Here is a 19315-nt window from a genome sequence, read left to right as displayed (position 1 = left end):
ACGTTGAAGGACACAGGCCTGCGTCTAGGACACCCGCTGGGCCTCGAGGGACGAGCTGCCGTCTCATGCCGGCTCCCGATCAGGGCCGCCTGCAGCCCAACCCCCGGCTGGCCCACCGCAGCGACCCCACCCCTCCCAGCCACCTCGCGCAACTCCAACTGGCTTATCCGCAGTCCTCTCTCTGGAAGATGGCCAGGAAACGCCGGCCCCCGTTTCCTTGTCTTCTCTTAGACCCCGATAGGTTTCCACACGACTATGAACTAGAAGCTGGCGGCAGCAGGCCAGCAGAGGGGTGGACCCCCCACAAGGTGACCGTCGCAGATGCCTGCCTGAGGGACAGCGGACAGGGCCCGTCAAGCTGTCTTTTGCTGGGATCTATGAACCCGAAGGCTCGTCCTTTATCTGATTCTAGGGGATGCTCAGTTTTCCTGGGAACCCCAACTGCACGGGGAGATAGGACATACGCCCGGCTCCCTGTGCCCCGCCCTGGGCAGTGAGCACGGACATCTTCACTCTCGTCTCTAACATGAAGATGAGCCTGTCAATCCCTGAAAACGAACGTCTATCCTGAAGAAAGTGTTTTTAACCACCATGATTTTGAAATAACTGTGAGGTTATCAGAACTTGCTGGCAGCCAGATTCGAGAAAACCCAGTGCTTGTAAGCTGCCCCAGAGCTTGGTTTGATGGCTTCTGCCCTGACCCTGGCGCAGGGAAAGGATGTGAGGGTCGTAGTCAGTCGGGCCCACCCCAGAGGCAGGCTGTCACCTCGCGCGAGCTTGCTTCAACTCCGGAGGTTTGGTTTTTCCCCTCGGGCATAAAAGGAACAGGTCACCTTTCAGAAGGCTATTGTGACGGTTCGGAAAGGCCCAACAGAACACAGCACGTGGCTGACGTTAGAAAGTTCTTTCCCTGCTGCCTTAAAGGAACCCAAACCCTAGTCATATTCCTGCGTGGAAGTGAAAGTCGCTCAGTCGTGTCCGCCTCTTTGTGACCCCATGGACTACATAGTCCATTGAATTCTCCCGGCCAGAATACCGGAGTGGGTAGCCTTTCCCTCCTCCAGGAGATCTTCCCAACCCCGGGATGGAACCCAGGTCTCCCACATTGCAGGCAGATTCTTTACCAGCTGAGCCACCAGGGAAGTCATATTCCTACATGATTCCGAAGTCTGAAACTTCAGATTATGTAATTACTGTTAAAGTCCAGCCTTTTGTGTAAAAGGATAAAATCATAGGAATCCCGAAGACATTATTCAGATGCTGGCAAGTCAGGCCCCAAGTTTTGCTACTTCTGCCTGCTCTCTTGGAAGGATGACGATCTTACCGATACAGATCAGCTTGACAACAGGACCTAGAACACTCCCTAGACAAGCAGGGCCTTATTTATGCAGTCAGGCTGCTCTTCACTAAGCTGGGGGTGCTAGTCCAAAGAAAAGCAGGATTTTACTTAACAAAATTAGAATGAATTTACTGGTTTTACAGTTATAAATGATGCTGTCCAAAACTCTGATAAACTACTTCACATCTGGAAATGTCTTTAAATGGAAGGGTATAATTTAGCAAAATCCTGTAGAAATGATGTGTACTGCCAAGTTCATTGGTTAAGGAACATCACATCACTTAAAGGCACTAGCTAAATAAGCCTTCCCTCATGCCGAGGGAAGGAGGATCACTGATCCGCATTCGTCACGCTTATCCACGCCTGCTCCTCTGCAACACCACCAGTCCTTAAGGAAGGGCTCCGGGGTCACCCCACTCCGGCTTCCCCACAGAGCCGAAACGCAGCTCCAGGCTTGTGAACGCAAGCACGCCTTTAGGGCAGGGGCTTTTTAATTTTTTAAGATCTAAATGTGCCTTTTTCTCCTATCAAAGTGACTATTTTCTTACGTTTACTTAAAATTAAAAAATAAAGTCAATGGTCCTTCCCTTCTGACTTCTCCTTTCCGCAGGCGTCTACCTCGGAGTTCATGGGAGAGGGAAGTCTCTCAAGTCCCTTTAGTCAGACCGTGAAATAAGCTGCACACGTGAGGCGAGATCCATGCTTTATCAACACGTTACTCTCACAAGTCCCAGTGACAGGCTCAATACACAAGACTCTCAGTTCATTTTACAGACTCTGGAACCAAGGTGTTCAAAAGGTGAATTCTGAAACCATGGTTGGTGCAGCAAATTAATGTATCAAAACAAACAAAAGCGTCATCCAAATATTTACATTTAAAAAAGACATTTAAAAAAACAGGCTACTTATTAAGTGTGCTTGAACAAACCATGTGTGGAATCGAATTCCATTCATTATGGAGTTAGTTTCTGCTAAACACTGATGCTACAGAGACCCCTGGCATCTGAGGATTTAAGAATTTTCAAGTGTTCTCAACCTATGCTAAGAAAATAAAACATGACAGATGATTTCCGTGCGCTAATTTGGACCTCAGAAGTGGAAGGGCTAGTACATAAGGCAGGTTACTCAAGAGTGAGAGGCCTGGCACCCGTAACCGGGCCTGGCTTTGCCGCTGCCCAAGTATCACCAGGAATTCAATAAAATGCTCCGTAGAAGTCACTGAATTTTGTATTACACCTCACTTCATTATATCCCTGTAATTTCACAAACCTGGGACATTCACAAAAATGTTTTGAAATATGTTCCTTCCGAAGGTGGAGGGTCTTCTATATTACATCAAAGTAAAAACCATGCAGTTTCTTAGAGCTCACAGAGCTTTTCCAAAGTAAACTATTGATCGTACAGCCCAATTAAAAACTCAAACACTGTTTCACAGGCACAGAAAAGTCACAGCTCAGCATAGCCAATGCAGTTAATCCGACACCTCAGCCCCGCTCGCAAAGCGGTTCACAGCTATACAGTCACTCGTTTCCTTGACGTCAGCTTTGGCTCAGATGTTTAAATACTTAAGCAACTTGGAAAGATTTTTCATTTCTGTTCTGTTATTTTCTTGTGTGAGCATGAGTGTAGGGGGAATTATAATAAAGAGGGATTAAGTTCATTATAATGAGGACAGATAAGGAATAAAACAGCTACTAAAACTTCATTTACCATTTCCTTACAAAATATACGTAGAAGAATATGGCTTAAAGACAGAGGGGAAAAGCCTCTTATTTGTTCACACTATATTACTCTAGTACTTATCCAGTCTGACAACGTCAAACAATTTACCATCGAGGGCAAGGAGAACTAAGAGGAATTTTATGAAGTCCAATTCATTTTGGTTTTGAGATTCTAAGTGCTTAAGATTTTGGAGTTTTTCAGATTAACTTTTTTTTTTTAAAAATCAATAACCAAAACACCCCAAAGATTAGATAGAAAACAACTGGTTAACCATTAAAGATTATCCAACTCTTACTAGAACTTTGCTCAGTCTGTAGACTAAGGCAACGATTCTTAAGCAAGACGTTTCCGTTGAGAAAAATGATCTCTTAGGAAAAAAAAAACAAAACCAGAGTGGTCTCAAGCCATTCCACAGCTATCTCTTGGGTCAGAAATAGAACAATGGACAAGAACTCAGTTTCCACAAATGTACCATTTTCTTTTTTTTTTAAGACAGTGACATTGGTTTTATGGATCAAAACCAGAATTTTCATGTTTCACAATTTTGGTGCTAGAGGTCCCCAGATTCCTAACTCACTGGGGAAGGTTTCTGAAGGTGTGCATTAAGGTAAACAGCAGCAAAATACCCAACAACGTTACTGCTAAAGCAGCGGCTCCTGCTTGCGCCTTTAGAATACCAGCCGTAAAACAGCAAAACCACGCACATCTGTGCCATCAGTTGGCATGTGAGCTACTCTAAACAAGAAACAACTGTCAACAGTCCAAGGCAGGACCTCCACAATCATACTGGGCAAGCGCTGAGCTGTGGGGAGAAAATGTCAGCACATGCCCAAAAGGAGACAGTGCACACGTTTAGTATTCTAAAGGCTGCTTCAGACAGGCCAGCAATGATTCTGCTAAGACCAACTGCTCACATACACACACACGCACACACATAGATTTAAAAGGTTTTAAAAAAACCAAATTTGTTACTTTAGAAAAATAAATGCAGTGCATTTTCAGCAATATGATCGCCACAGACTCTGATTGCTCCGTCCACACATAAGCAGTAGCCGCCTTCTATGGTGATATGGCTTCTCTGCACTAATTCCCATCAGGCCGAAAAACATTAGGGCGGGTTAGGTAAAGACGGAATTGTTGCACAAAGGAACATTTACTCATCAGATCCCACTGATCTCTTCTGTGCCCGTTTCCTGGGCAACCTTCTTGGTGAAGCTTTATCTGGAAGAAAAGAGAAAGTTTTAACTTGCCTGACTATATAAATGTGTTAAATTCAATAGCATTTTTCTTCAATTTTACCATTTAGTTCAAAAAATCACACACATGAATAAGACCATCAACAAAAAGTGTCTCTTATCCAGTACAGATTTTTAAACTAAACTTTCAAATAATCCTTCAAGAGGTTAACTCAAAATGAAAGTCTACATACTTATCAGCTGCTAAGTAAATCTTACAGGTCGTCATCACACACACAAACTTTTATGGGTAATTTTGTATGGTGACAGATGGTAACAAGGCTTACTGCAGTGACCATTTCCCAGTGTATACAAACATCTATCATTAGTTATATACCTGAAACTGATAATGACATTATGTCTGTCCATTAAAACTTTTTGCAACTAGGGCAGGAAAAGATCTAATCTTGGTCACAGTGATATTGCAAAGTCTTCCTAAAGTCTACAGCTGGGCATGTTTATACCTGCAAAAGGACAATCTTTACAAACAGCATAAACAATTGATACTGGTTACAAACTAAAGACAGTATTTACAAACACAGCATGCACTTGGCACAATTTTCAGCAGTTTCACAAATTTACCCGAAATGAGCGGCAGGTTAGAGGAAATTATGCAGTGTATTAGTATTAAAACTATTCTACACAGAAAGCAGTATTTCGCCTTTCCTCTTACATCAGTCTTAGTGTGGTCTATTAAACCAAACACAACCTGGTGGTATTCCTTTCACTTTCATCCAATAGGAGTCATCTTGAAGTTTATTTAAAAAGTAAAAGATTGTCTTCTCTCTGACCATGGTCCTTTTTATTTTCTAGGAGCACCTAACCTATTAGGAATGTAAGTTCTTTATGGAGTAAGTTACAAATTGTAAGTATCTTTCTAGTATAAAAAACACATAGTAAACGTTTACAAAGAATATTTACAAGCTAAAAATTCTTTCCTAAAGACTGTACTTAAGAATTAAGCGCCTGAAGTGTCACAGGAGAGCTGGCCTCTGTGCTTTGGTGGCAGGTTGGCGATGAGGGGCTCCAGGAATCGGTGCCTGACAGCGAGCACAGACGCACCTTCCGGTGGAGAAAGCCCAGAACTTTCACCAGGTTTTCAAAAAGGCCAGACTATGAATTAATTGCCTTTTCCACCTCTATTTTATTTTTAAAAGTAAGTAATAGCTAATTAATTAGTGTTCACCACCCCCACCAACAACAATACTTCAGAGTCAGCCATTTACATGGACACAGCTGTTACTATAGATATGAAATGGTCATTACTGACTCCCAATGTCAACCCCTGCAGCAGAGTTTTAAACACAGAAATACACAATAAAAGTCTCTAAGAAGCTGCAAAGCCTATTTGTTCAACAAGAGAACTTCACTCCATCAGTAGAACAGCCCAATTCAGCTTACCTTTAACAGTGAGTCTAAAACCTTGCCCACCCACCTGTCTGGCCATCAGCTAAGCAGCAGAAACATGAACCAGAGAGCGGCCTGGAGTCATCCAGCTTTGGGGAAAGTGGCTCCAAACGCCCAGAAAGCGGCGTTTCATTTCAGCAAAGAAAACTGATACATATATGTTTCTCCGTCTCCAAAGGAAAAGCACCGCCTCACCACTCCCCCACCCCCGACAAAACCCAAACGCAGTGCCCAATCATGATGCCTGAAGCCAAGCCTCATTCTTAACTGTAAATGAAAAATAAGTACCATTCCATAGCATACTGCTAGATTAACACATGTGGTAACAGTAGAGCATGATTAGTAAGAGGGAAGAGAAACAGGAAATATCATACCCTGCTGGGAACACTACCTTTGGGGAGGGAACTAGAACACTTTCCACAGAGAGACACATACGCTGAGACCTAGCTACTCTACCTTTAGGAAATTATCCTGGGTAGGAGAGTGGGCAAAATAGGAGTCTGGGGCCAAATGGTACAAACTTCCAGTTCTAAGTCACAAGGATCTGATACACGAAAGGCAATTACAGTTAAACGATACTGGGCTGCCACCTGAACACGGCTAAGAGAACAGACCTTAAAAGGGTCTCATCCCATCACGAGAAAACACCTGTGTGGGACGGTGCTGACTCGGTGATACGATCACTTCACAAATGTCAACTCATTATGGTTTACGTGCAAAACTAACATTACGTGTCAACTACATCTCAATTTTGAAAATTATCCCATCATCTTATATATAAGAATATTCATTGGAGGATTAATTTTAAGAACAAAAAAACCCTGCAAACAGAAATTGTTCTATCCTTCAACACAGAATAGGCTTAATCAATCCTAACACATTTATATAAAAGAACTGTAAAAGAATACTATACGGTCGGTAAAAACGAGGTAAGTACGTAAGTAATCACCACAGACAGACACCCAAGGCACGAGAGCTCAGGCTGCAGAACCGTGTGCCACACGAGCCGTCTGTGAACACAGACATAGGAGCAGCAGGCGTGCAGCAATGCGAGTGTAGAAACTGCCTAGAGTAACACGTGAACACCAGCAACTCATGCAAAGTGGGACTGGTGGAGCCGGCAGGTGACGTGAAAGTCTTCACCTTAAAAAATGAGGTCATACTGCTTTTATAATGTTTTTTAAGAAGTCCACTTACCACTGGAGAGAGAGAGAAAAAAAAAACAAACACTACATTCTTCTGTAAATACTAGTATTTCACCAACTGCATATATAATAAAAACTGGAATTAAACTATCAAGCAGTATGATAGGTTTATTCTTTCAAATACAGTGGTAGCTGGCAGTTCGTTTTCTAATAAACAGTGGTAGAAAACTGTCATTCATTTAACTTATTATAAGGCATTCACATGCTGCACAAGAGCTCTCAATACTACATCAAATACCATTAAAAAAATTAATTGCCTCACCTCTTCTACTCTGCACTGAAGCAACAGGAAAGAAAAAAAAAGACAGGGCAAGGTTAGGGATATAGAGAACTCACACATCTGTACACAAACTGCAGATGCTGAAACATTTCTAAAGTATAAACACAGTACACAGGAAAAATGTAAAGCATTCATCAATCATATTAGACTCTAGAAGTAATGAAAAGGTAAGTGCTAAGTAGCATCAACCAGGCACTTTTTTTTTGCTAAATCTAAGACACTTACTTCCATTTAAGAGAAAAATTTCCAGCCAAGTTTGAGTACTTACTGATCTGGTTCAGAGTTTCCTGAGGAATCCAGCTCATGTCAACGTCATTTTGACTTGAGGTTCCCATCTCTACCTTCTGAATGGGCCTCTTGCGCTGAGAGAACATAAAAATATCACATTACAGGAGCTCCATTATAGTGTTTTATTACTGTAATTTAAAAAAGACCTCTATCAAGCTACCTGCTTAAATATCTTGATAAACATGTTCTCTTCTAGTTCTAAAACATATTCCTCAATTATTTTTTTAACTAGACAGGGGGAAACCATGTCCACAGCAATTACAAAGAATAAGGAATAAATCTTCACAATTATTTATTTCCAGTCATTAATGACTTTTTTCTCTGCTCTAAAGCTCCATATGTTAATACAATCGGTAGACCAAGTAAGAACTATTTATACAGTGATTTTTCTCATTTTGGAAATCTTAAGAATAAATTTTTTTTCACATTCAATAAAATGTGGGATTACTGAAATGTTGCATGCAGATTCCTGCATTGTATCTAAATACACTTAAATAGCTGGTATAAATAAAACAAAAACAGGCAATCTCAGTTAAGCTAACAGCCTCAAACTCTGTTCCGTGAGTATTCGCAGCAAAACTGCAAGAAAGAAAAGAGACATAACTCTTCTCTTCAATCCTATTCTTTAAAAAATAGTAAAACCCCATCTAGTTATTTACATAAGAAACTGTATTATTAATTACACAGTCTGAAAACTGGATCTGAATACACAGGAAGACAACTGAAAAAAATGGTTTATCCCTAATACATAAGTTTATACAAAAATGCTGACTATTTTATGAAAATGAGGTAATGAAAGTGATGGAAATTAACGTTTAAGCACTATTTCTCTTTAAAAGATAATGACTTAACATGTACTACCAATATCAGAGGTTTAACTGCCTGACTTATTGCTTAATAAATAATGATTAACCAAAATATCTAGCAATTGTTTGGAGCCAGTGGACATCAATATATTTGACACAAACCATGTTACATACTGAAAGGAACAGTATGGATTATTCCGTTTGGGGGCTTTTGTTTGGCGGCTGGGGGAGGCGAGGGAGATGAGGACGCAGGGGAAGAATTAACCACCGCGTTCAAAGCTGGGAGACCATGACCACACGAGGGCCTTCAACACTGACACGTTACTTCTCTAGCAAAAGCAGAATTCGGCCAATTTCACTTTCTTTTTCAAACCAAGACTCATTTAAGCGCTAATTAGAAATCAGCCCTATGATCAAGAATAAGCTGCATGGCTAATAAGTAAAATAACATATCCATTAACTGCATGTGGCAGAAAATTCTGAACAAACCCAAACATACCCCCAAGGTCTCATCTTCAAGCTTCATTTTAAAAAGCTGTAACAGACCTGTAAATCTATAAACCCACAGTGAGAGCAAGCAAGCACAAACATGGAGACTGTCCTGGGCACCAGGCCGACCTCGGAAGACCCGCGATGGGAGCGGCTTAGTTCACGCGCATTTACCTTTCTAGACTCCAGGAGCTGGTGAAGGCCAACGACAACCAGCAGCCCGAGACCCGCCAGGAACATGTACATAAATATGCTGATGCCAAAGGAGAAGACAGAAACTCGCTTCAGTTCCTAAGAAATACCGCAGCTAATCAAAACTACAGTCGCGCTTCAACTCAGAAGACCTGGGAGGCAACTGCAATGAGAATTCTAACACAACGTGTGTTTTCCAAACAATGTGTGGGGAAAAAAAGAGTAAAATATTTTAAATTCAACTAAGATGAAGGTAATAGTTTCATGAATTTACCTTTATCTTTAACGTCAATTAGTCTCCCTCCTACTCTGCCAAAAGGAATGTGATCTACAATGAATGACGTCATAATTTGTTCTAGTCTAAGCTCAGTTAAAATGACTGCATTAGGTTCTGTTCCTCAAAGATCAGATTTTGCACGATTTTATTTAAAAACTACTCTTTGTGAACCATAAGTATACGCTGAAAAATGATTCGGTATTCACAATGAATACACTTTTCAAGATAAAAATCTCCTAACATATTTGCAGTAGCAATTTTGGAGGCATGCAACTTCCATTAGGCTGGTGACTGTAAAACAATTTAAAGACAGGAAGAACAAAAAGTGAACTATCTTTCTAAATCAATTTTTGTTAGTTTTAACTACCTTTCCTAACGTGTTGTTATTAATCATTGTTGTGAGAATCATCTAAAGTGTGGAGTTAAGTGGTCAAGATTTCAACCCATCCACAGCAGGCTCCATTTTCACCATGAAACACCAGGATGACAGACACGAGCCTCCCAGTCCTGCCTTCTGAGACCAAAATCTATATCTGGCAAAACTCACTTACGTTTCTCCATCTAACCCATCTTCTCTCTCAATAATTGTAACTGTTTGATTGAAGACAGCATCTTGGAAAACATTGCCCTGTTAAGAAAAAATAAATCACAAAAATCTGAAATGCACTGGAAGAATGAAAGCTTACAAAATTTCTTCAAATTGTCATCCTAACATACACTACAGCTCTCTCATCACTTACGATATCCTAAAACTTAACAGAATTGTACATAAGTGTATTAATTCAATGTCAGGGACTCAACATTATGACGTTACTTTGTCCTACAAAACAAAGAATGACTCCAACTTTGCTAAAATTGTCCACTTTCTTTGAGGGGGGTGGGATGATGTGTGAGAAACCAGGGAAGTGAACACAAAGAAAAACACACAGAAGGAAGCAGAGAACACAGGACACTCTTCAGCTAGAAGCCCTGGTTTCTGCTGTATGTAGCCCTTCAGACAAGAAAGCAAAGGCATGGAACGGGCACTCTGCAGCAGAACCTTGTTTTAAGAACTAGACTTGAGCCAAAGTCCAGTCCATACCGACAATGGGTTAGAAATCAATTTACATCAAACGGTCAGTGACACTCACAGTATCAAAATCTTTGTCTCTGGTGGTCTCGAAATACTTTTGTCAGCTCAATACAATTCCAGTTTTCAAAGACGAGAGACTCACTGGGACAACACACAGCTGTGCTCCGTGTTGTGTGTGAAGCCCTGAGGTAATGCTTTTCCAAACTGTCACTATTTACTGTTGCACTGTAATGGTTTAAGTATTATTTCAAGGTCTTTCGATTAGCAAACCAAGATGACACAGACCGTCAAACAGAACTAAATCTACAGGCGTGCTTTTGGATGAAGTTTAATTCTGCTTAAGAACAAGATGAAATACATAATCCTTCAGGCTACTAAGCTATAACGGTGAGGAAACTTAGTACATTGCTTTGAAAATAAGGAAGGGGAATTCCTGGCAGTACAATGGTTACAACTCGGCACTCTCAATGCCGAGGCCCAGGTTCAAGCCTGGTCAGGGAACTGAGATCACGCAAGCCCGGGAGGTGAAGCTTTTAAAAAAAAATAAGATGGAAAAATCTTTCCCACATTCTACTAAGTAGTTTTAAAAAAACAAAAAAGGAAAACTTAATGGCAGCATCAGAAATTTGACGCAGACATAAGATAAACACAGTGACACCAGGGTGATGAAAAGGTTCAATAAGCTTCCAGAAAGGATGACATCTTCTCTCCTGAAAGCTTCTCAGATGTGCTCTAAGCTGGAGGAGGACATAACAGCTGGCATCTAGAGGTCAGCTCCCAGCAGCAAAATCCCAGTGGGCTTCTCTCATCCATTCACTGGCCACACCTACACTGTGGAGTAAAGTATCTGAGAGGCACCCGAGAGGCTAGCTGGGTCTCATACACCGTAAGCCTTTTTACTATTCTAAAAATATTCAGTTGTATTTTATGAGTGTATAAACTGACATAAAAAGTCACAGAAAGTCCTTAAATCTTACACAGAGTAGTAGTAAAATGGGCAAAATGCAAGCGACAAAAAGCACAAAGATGACTTAATATGTATGAACACCTGAAGAGGCAGTGGATTCCACTCTTTTCTAGAACTTTCGTAGCCCTCACTCACTCGTCTCCAGGACGCAGCACTTGTCATGCCGTGATCTGTTTACACTCCTCTGGCGCACTGCCTTACAGACTCGAAGACAGAGATGTGTGTAACCAACCTTTGCCTGCCCGCTGCCCATCAACTTCAACCACCAAACAGGCACTCGAATGAATAAACACAATAGCACTTAGACGTCAACTGTCCTCATGTGCCCCTAACTTAAGGAAGGCCTTACATTCAAATCCTTGTAGTTCAGGTTGATGACCAGACCGAAGGGCCGGCCCCCCATGGGCTCTGCGGGGATGAAGGAGTACTCAAAGGTTGCCTGTCTCTGGGGCGGCACGACCGTGTTCAGAGGAAGAGCGGTGAAATTCTGGATATAAAACTGGTAGTCCTGAGGGTAACGGAATGAGGCGTCGAGAGACTCGACAATAAAGTCTTCTGTACCCTTGTTTGTAAAGCCTACCAGGAACTTCACTATGTTATTTGCTGGAAAATCTACGAAACAAAAAAAAGAGACAGGAAGGTTAGAAAACATTTGAAGGGCACAGAAGACGCAGACACTACAAATGGATTCTGAGGCCCGTTCCTGCTGTGCATGGACTTGGTTTCGGAACCTGTTTCAGGAAAACATTCCAGCCATGCTCCAGCAGCTGGCTGGAGGCTGTGTGTAAGCTGAAACCCTAGTCGACACGCCAGTGCTCCAACTGAAGAGCTCAACTGAGCGCCTCGACTGGAGCCCCGGCCGCTGCCAATAAGCCCCCAGGAGCAGCGGGCGCTGTGCTCAGCAGTCAGGGCCCCCAGGGCGGCCGGGCGCGGTGCTGAGCTCACCAGCGGTGCCGCGCTCAGGCTCTGCTGGCTGTGCGAACGGTGGGCAGGAGAGCGACAGGGAGGGGACGCCTGAGATTCACCTGCAAACTGCAACATCTGTCAGATGTTAAAAAAAAAAACAAAACAAAAAAAACACACCCTTATCTACTTTAGGCAGTTACTCAGATCTGAAGGTCAAGACCCACGGAGGCAGCTACAAAGATGAAACTAGGAAAACAAAAACCTCTCAATCAAACCACATTTTCTGGAGACACAGAGCTGGAACGTACACAGGAATACAGCAGAGAGCTTGAGAAGGCCCCTCAAATGAATACTCTCCAATGGTAAGTATTCAATGATCATCCACAGAGCCACTCATCCACTGAAGCACAGGCTCTGGGGCCAGATGGACCTGAGTCTAAACCATCTTCACAGCCTGTTTACTGAGACAGTGACCTTGAGCAAGCAGTGATCTCTCAATCAGTTCAACAACTCTCTCTCTCGGGGTTCCTGTTAGGATTCAGTAACACACACAAAATACTCAAAACGTTGGCTCTCAATAAATGTTAGCCATTTATTTTCTTCTAATGCAACACAGGCTTTAATTAAAAAAAGATTTAGTATTTCACTAGTATTTATACTCAAAATATGAATGTTAATTTTACTGCGGCAGTTTGGATAAAGTTTAAAGACAGTATCTTTCAAGGGGACATTTAATTTCTAGTTAAAATGGATAGTATTTACTTTCCCCTTCCCTGGTGGCTCAGAGGTTAAAGCATCTGCCTGCAATGTGGGAGACCTGGGTTCGATCCCTGGGTCAGGAAGATTCCCTGGAGAAGGAAAAGGCAACCCAATCCAGTGTTCTTGCCTGGAGAATCCCATGGACGGAGGAGCCTGGTAGGCTGCAGTCCATGGTGTCGCACAGTTGGACATGACTGAGCAACTTCACTTCACTTAGTTTCAAAGCCAGAAATGATACTTTACAGATATAGGTATTCATACATATATACGCAGGTTTTTTTCCCCAAAGTGTGTCTGCACTATATTTGCAGAAATAAAGATCTTTATCATTATTAACGCTACCCTGAAAAGTGAGCTTGTCATTTAAAAACCTTCTGTATCTGAACTACAGCCACAATCCCCGCTCACCTTCTCCTTTCACAAACAGGATGGTCGTATCGGCACTTGGTGAAGCTTCAGGTTCACCTGACACACCATCTTCCTCTTTATCTTCAGCCTGAAAGAAATGCTGGAAACGGATTACTACGGGGAAAAGCACAGCATCATTTAAGCAGAGTGGCTTCACTGGATTTGGGACAATATATTAGTATACTGGATCTCCAAGGCTGTGCTGAGATCAGTAGTGGAATGAACAGTTACGTGCATATAGATCCCCCAGGGATTTTGCAACTGTAACTGAGAGTGAAGCCTGAGAGTCTGTATTTCTAACAAGGATCCAGCAAATGCCCATGAAGCTGGTATTTAGATTACACTCTGAACTGCAAGGTTCTAGAGCCCAAGTGGGTAAGTTGTCTATAAAGTCTGAAACTTTGAAAACTGTATTTTTCAAAAGGACATATAATTTCTAGTTAAAATGGACAGTATTAATTTTTCCCCTTAAACGCCAGGAATACTACTTTCCAAGAAAAGAAGTCTCAAACACAGTCTTCAATTCCCTCCCCAACAAAGGGGAAAGGAGGGGCCGGTCTGAGGACTCAGACATCAAACCCTTTCAGCTTTGGGAACCACGAGGTCTCCCCCATGAGCATGCAGCCGCAGGCGGAGGAGGCGAGCAGCCAGAGCCAACACGGAGGAGGCGGCACGCTGGCACGGGCCCGCAGGCTCCTTCTGCCACCCCTGCTCCAGGCCTGGTTATGAGTCATTCCATCCCAATTTACAGAACGACCTCCCTGCGAGAAGTCGGCACACCACTTGGAAGAAACGGTCTTTAAAAAATCATGACCAGGGAAATAATGAGGTGGCCAGCAAGCAATCACTCAGTCGTGTCTGACTTTTTGCGATCCCATGGATTGTAGTCTACCAGGCTTCTCTGTCCATGGGACTTTCCAGGCAAGCATACTGGAGTGGGTTGCCATTTCCTTCTCCAGGGGATGTTCTTGACTCAGGAATCAAACCCAGGTCTCCTGCATTGCAGGCAGACACTTTACCCTCTGAGCCACCAGGGAAGCCCCATAATGAGGTGGAGATGTCCTGAAATTCAATTAAATTTGCACGACTCAGAACATCTACTAATCACTGGATCGTATGCTTAAAATGAGAAAGTATCATGATGTGTAAATTATATTGCAATAACATTGTTTTAAAAAGGTCAACAGAGCAAAAACTATCTTACATTTTAAAATTTCTCCACACCCACCTCATATGCTTAAGAGAAGGCAGGAACCAGAAACTGTCAAATGCAGGGAAAAGGAGACACTTGAGAAGCGAGAGAATCACCCTACAACCTGACCACGGGGGTCATGAGCATTAAGGAGTGAGGAGGCAGAGGCGGCAGCGGGGCAGGCAGAATCACCCTACGACCTGACCACGAGGTCATCAGCATTAAAGAACGAGGAGGCAGCGGCAGCAGCACTGAGAAAACCCGGAAGGGCCACAAGGCCAGCAAGGAGGGGCGCTCAGGACAGGCTCAGGGCAGAGACCAGGCCAGGAACCCGGCCATCAGGCCACTGGCACCGCAGCAAGAAGGTTCACGAGATTCGTGGGAGCTGACCGACCACTGTGAGAACGAATGGGAAATGAGCAGAAGAGAGAGCTGTACAAAGCACTCTTCTAAGAACTGTGCTGGTAAAAAGGAAACCTGTACCAACTTAAGGTGAACAGCAAGTGGAGGCGTGTGGGCACGTCTGGACCTTAACAGAAGTAAGTCACCAAGAAAAATCAACGCTTGAAGCCACAGGAAGAAAGAGGGTAATAAGCAAGATCCCACAGGACCAGACAGGGAGAAGGGGGGAGGGCCCACCCTAGAGGAGAGTAAGAACTCTCTGAAAGGAAAGACGCAGACAAGCTGCTTAGTAATATATTCAGAAGAACTCAGGTTCTATTTGACAGAGTTCACACTGATGGCCTTCACGTTCTGACATCAAAGACCACATTGTTGTGACGACTTCAAAGAGAAACTGATTTTGGAGTTTGAGAGTGGTTAAAAGATTCTCCCTAGGATAAATTACAGTAGTCTGGGAGAGAAAATAAGCTAGAGTGGAGTGAAAGTGTGAGTTTCTGAGTCATGCTTGACTCTGCCTGACCGTCACCCGCCAGTTCTCAGCTCCGAGCACGCCACAACGATCCACCTTGTAGCTCAATGTCTGCTGTCTTACTGTAATTATATAGTGAAAGCTTCAAAATTGGACAACTTCTCGATCTTTCCTAAGCCCTCTCTCTATGAGGAATCTTCATGGAACATAGTTTACACATTGTTTTTTGTCTGCTCCTCACCCCCTGGCAGCAAAACGCATACACACTGTCCAAGAGCATAAAGACCGCGAGAACAGAGAGGCTATCTGGCTTGCTCACCCAGGGGATCCAGAACAGCGCCTGGCACACTGTAGGAACTCACAGATACACTGCTTATTGAGGGAGGAAGGAGAGGAGAGGAAAGTAAGACCCAGAAAGGTAAGGTGCCCAAGACCGGAAAGTTAAGCGGGGTATGTCCCAAACCCACCAACTGGTCCAGCGGTCCTACTCAGTTGCCTTAGAGACTCCTGTCCATGTCACCTCGGACTCTTCTGTTTCACGTCTCCCTCCTTCTGCCAAAAAGTACTAAGGAATTATCCTCAGTGACTGGCCTCATTCTCCCAACTTCAATCCACTCTGATCCCAGTCACAAACCTCTAAAGGCAAACAGTTTAATACCATATTTGTCTATAGAAAGGAGGACTTCTAAACACACCATATACATGTAATAAACCGAGCGCAGCACTAACCAGATCTGTCGGTTCATCTTCTTCCACCTCTGCTTCGTCGTCTTCATCTTCAATTATAGAATCTTCCACCGTTTCTTCATCTTCTGTAAGATCCTGAGCCACTGCCAATGAGCCTAACAGTAAAACATGAAACAAGCAGTTAGCCTTTACTCTGGAATACCAACTTTTCCTTTTCTAAAGGCAACAAAAATTTTCCCTCAGAATAACTCAATCTCCCAGTCCACTCAAGCGATGCCAAATTACAAGGCATCTCAGAACATTCAGATGATCTTATCTAACTGCTAGTCTTACCAACTGCACATTAATTTTAGTGGGAAATGCTGTTTAACTTTAAAAAGCAGCTAGAAAAATGAACTGCTAAAACTACAGATGCCGTAAAGGCCAAATAAATAAATTCAGGCAATTTTGTTAAACATATTAAAAGTAACAAAGTAAGTTTGTTTTAAAACTAAAAAGCTCTACAATTTAAGCCATCATTAACCATATAAACCAAACCAAAAAAAAAAAAAACAAAACCCAAAATCCAGGCCTAAAGGAAAACAGCAATCTAAATATCTAGGCAAGCGATTGTTTATTAAGGTTCACAACAGCTCAATGCTCTTAACACTTCACAGCATATAACCCCAAGGAACAAACATCTGTATGACACCTATGGTAAAAACCAGCTCTCATAAAATACATTTGATTTAGTAAAAACTATATTGGTAATTTCAGAGTTGAGAACTGAGAAAGCATGAATTCATTTTTGCATACAGCTTCAAACACGTTTTAAGATACTTCTTATAATCCCTACACTTAAAAATCATAGTGAAAGTTAAACATAACTATAATGCCAAAAAATTATAAATGCTAAGTTTATAGGCAAAAATACATGTCACATTAAATCTCTTTCAGGCAAGGCCCTCAGAAGCAATTTCAAAGTTTCACAGACTCTTCCAACACTTCTCAGAAAGAATGATGATGTGGCAATTCAGTCTAGCGGGGAAAAGGGAAAGGAAGCATGTGCACACGCGGCAAAACCCAGAAGAAAAGAGTAAATACTAAGGCCTCTGCATTTCAAGCCTTCTCCACCTCCCTGAGTTCTTACCGCAGTTAAGATTTAAGTCAAATGTTAACACTGAACTTCATGAACTCAAAGTCAGCTTCTACTGCTTGTTGAACAAACCGAAACAGTGCATTCATAATTTAAAATAAAACTAATAGGAAGACTATCTAGGTCTGACATAATAAAGTTGTACTTAAATTTCAAGACTTCTCAATAAATAAAATGGCTTTCACCCAACATTTATTAAACATTTTTATGCTAACCAGTAACAACTTTGTGCCTTAAAAAAAATCTAACATTTTTCTATTGGAAAAATTAAGAGAAAACATCTTTCGAAAGACAGACCCTAAGGCACCAAAAAAAAAAAAAAAAATCAAAGATACCCAGAAACTGATGTTTCTTAAGAAAATGTTCTAAAGCCAGAAAAAATATAGTCCAGATTCTAGACAAATACCATCACCAAATTTTCCTCAAGAAAATAAAAAGAACAACCAGGAGAGCGAGTCCTAAAGGAAAAGCATTCCTACTTAAATCTGCAAATGAATTAACAACTGTGGTTAATTCTCCACTTGGTTTTCTATCCATTAAACAGAAATCAGTCAGTTTACTTTTCTTTGCAAAAAGAACACGTGGAGGGCTGTCACTATCATCCATTTTGCCGCACAGCTTGCTTAAACTTACAGAATAAAAAGAATTCTAGCGATCATACGATCAGACTAAATTCCATGGAGAAACTTGCAGTTCAAGACAGAATCAGGGCAAGAAGCCAAGTCTCCACTTTTTTATCATCCTGTTATTCACTGTCACACCAGATAAACTGTGGGGAATACACCTAAATAATGAAATAGACTACATTTTTTTTCAGGACTAGGCAATGCATCCAAGGAACAAACAAAAAAAGTTACCAATAAAAGGAGAGCAAAAGAAGGGCTGGAGTAATGGACAGGCCCAAGGATTCCTCAGCCCGTCTGGGCGCAGGGCTGCACTGGCAGACGAGCACGGGGGGTTTGGTGAAACCAAGACACCAGGGGACGCAGACAGCTGCGCTGATACACGAGGCTAGGACGGGCGACTGGGCCCGAAAACACCCGGGTTTCGGCAAATGAATGAGGACGCCGGGCCTGGAAGCCAGGGACACGTCAGCTCAGCGCCGAGGGGAGGGCAGGGCAGGGGGCGGAGCGGCAGCCGCGGGCGGTCAGCGGCCCCGGAGCGCTCCAGCCCGCCCGCCCGCCCGCCCGCCGCCCCCGCCGCCCCCGCCGCCCCCGCCACCCTCGCCCCTCGCCCCGGCCCAGCCGGGCCTCCCGGCGCGCCCGAGCCTCCCGAGGCCCCCGACCCCTCCGTGCCTGGACCGGGCCTCGGTGGGGCCTGGCGCGCCGGGCCGCACTGCGCGCCGGAGGCGGGGATGGGGCCCAGAGGCCGCCGAGCGAGGCCGACTAGGAGACCCCAGCCCCGGGGGTACCCCGACCCGGGGGGCGCCGCGGCAGCCTCCGGCCTCACGCCTGCCTGGTCCCACGGCGGCTCCCGCCCACCAGGCCGAGCCCCTCGACCCACGGCCCAGCCTCACCTCCTGGGCTGCCTCGGAGCAGGAGGGTGGCGGGGAATACCAGCAGGAGAAGCAGCAGCAGGCGGCGGAGGGACCTCATAGCGCGGCCGCTCCGGCGTCCAGAGCCCGAACGCGAGAACTCTCAGCCGCTCCGGCGCGAATGGCGTTACTCTTCATCCGGGCTCCGGGGGAGGGGCGGGACACGCACCGCGCACGGCCCTCGTCACGCCCCTCCTACGTGAGAGGGGCGGGGCACGCACCATGCGTGGCCCTCGCCAGGCTCCTTCCCGACGTGGCTGCTCGGTCCGAGCGGTGGGGGAGCGCAGGCGGCCCCGGGAGTCACGTGACAGGTTGGTAGGCCTCCGAGATTCCCGCGACATCTCCGAGATCCCGCGAGAGTCCTCCTCCCATCACGGCCAAGGGCTACCGGCAACCTGCGCTTTTGCCGCTCACCGCGCCTTTCCATCCCTCCCTCCCAGTTAACGGTTCCTTTATTTGACTGACGATCAGCTTGGAAGTCTTTGTGCAATTGAAGAGTAATGCCGCTTAATATAAGGAACATGAACTGCCTGTTTTACAGACT

At 43.9% G+C, this 19315-nt stretch overlaps 1 protein-coding gene across 2 annotated transcripts; it reads right to left on the bottom strand.

Annotated features, from left to right (window-relative positions):
* Positions 1–2029: 2029 nt before the first annotated feature.
* Positions 2030–18907, bottom strand: SSR1 (signal sequence receptor subunit 1). Of its 2 annotated transcripts, none has more exons than XM_042237043.2 (8): positions 18754–18907; positions 16145–16257; positions 13353–13452; positions 11629–11891; positions 9792–9868; positions 8946–9024; positions 7457–7550; positions 2030–4282 (listed from the first exon to the last, which is right to left on the bottom strand). In XM_042237043.2, the coding sequence occupies exons 1-8, from the start codon at positions 18830–18832 to the stop codon at positions 4215–4217; spliced, it is 873 nt and encodes a 290-aa protein (XP_042092977.1). In that variant the 5' UTR covers positions 18833–18907; the 3' UTR covers positions 2030–4214. The 2 variants fall into 2 exon arrangements, with proteins under 2 accessions (XP_042092977.1, XP_027814271.1); XM_027958470.3 differs by having other exon boundaries at positions 13353–13440.
* Between the last annotated feature and the right edge of the window lie 408 nt (positions 18908–19315).

Source organism: Ovis aries, chromosome 20, assembly GCF_016772045.2.
Source record: "Ovis aries strain OAR_USU_Benz2616 breed Rambouillet chromosome 20, ARS-UI_Ramb_v3.0, whole genome shotgun sequence".
NCBI lineage: Eukaryota > Metazoa > Chordata > Mammalia > Artiodactyla > Bovidae > Ovis > Ovis aries.
Note: the sequence above shows the minus strand (reverse complement) of the source record. Positions and strands in the feature narration are given on the sequence as shown.

Excerpts from the sequence above, each read along its gene's own strand:
- SSR1 (XM_042237043.2), bottom strand. The coding sequence starts at position 18,832 with ATGAGGTCCCTCCGCCGCCTGCTGCTGCTTCTCCTGCTGGTATTCCCC. Across the intron at positions 13,453-16,144 it reads AAGATGAACCGACAGATCTG|CATTTCTTTCAGGCTGAAGA; the intron begins GTTAGTGCTGCG and ends ATCCGTTTCCAG. Across the intron at positions 9,025-9,791 it reads GATGGGTTAGATGGAGAAAC|CATATTTATGTACATGTTCC; the intron begins GTAAGTGAGTTT and ends CTTTGGCATCAG.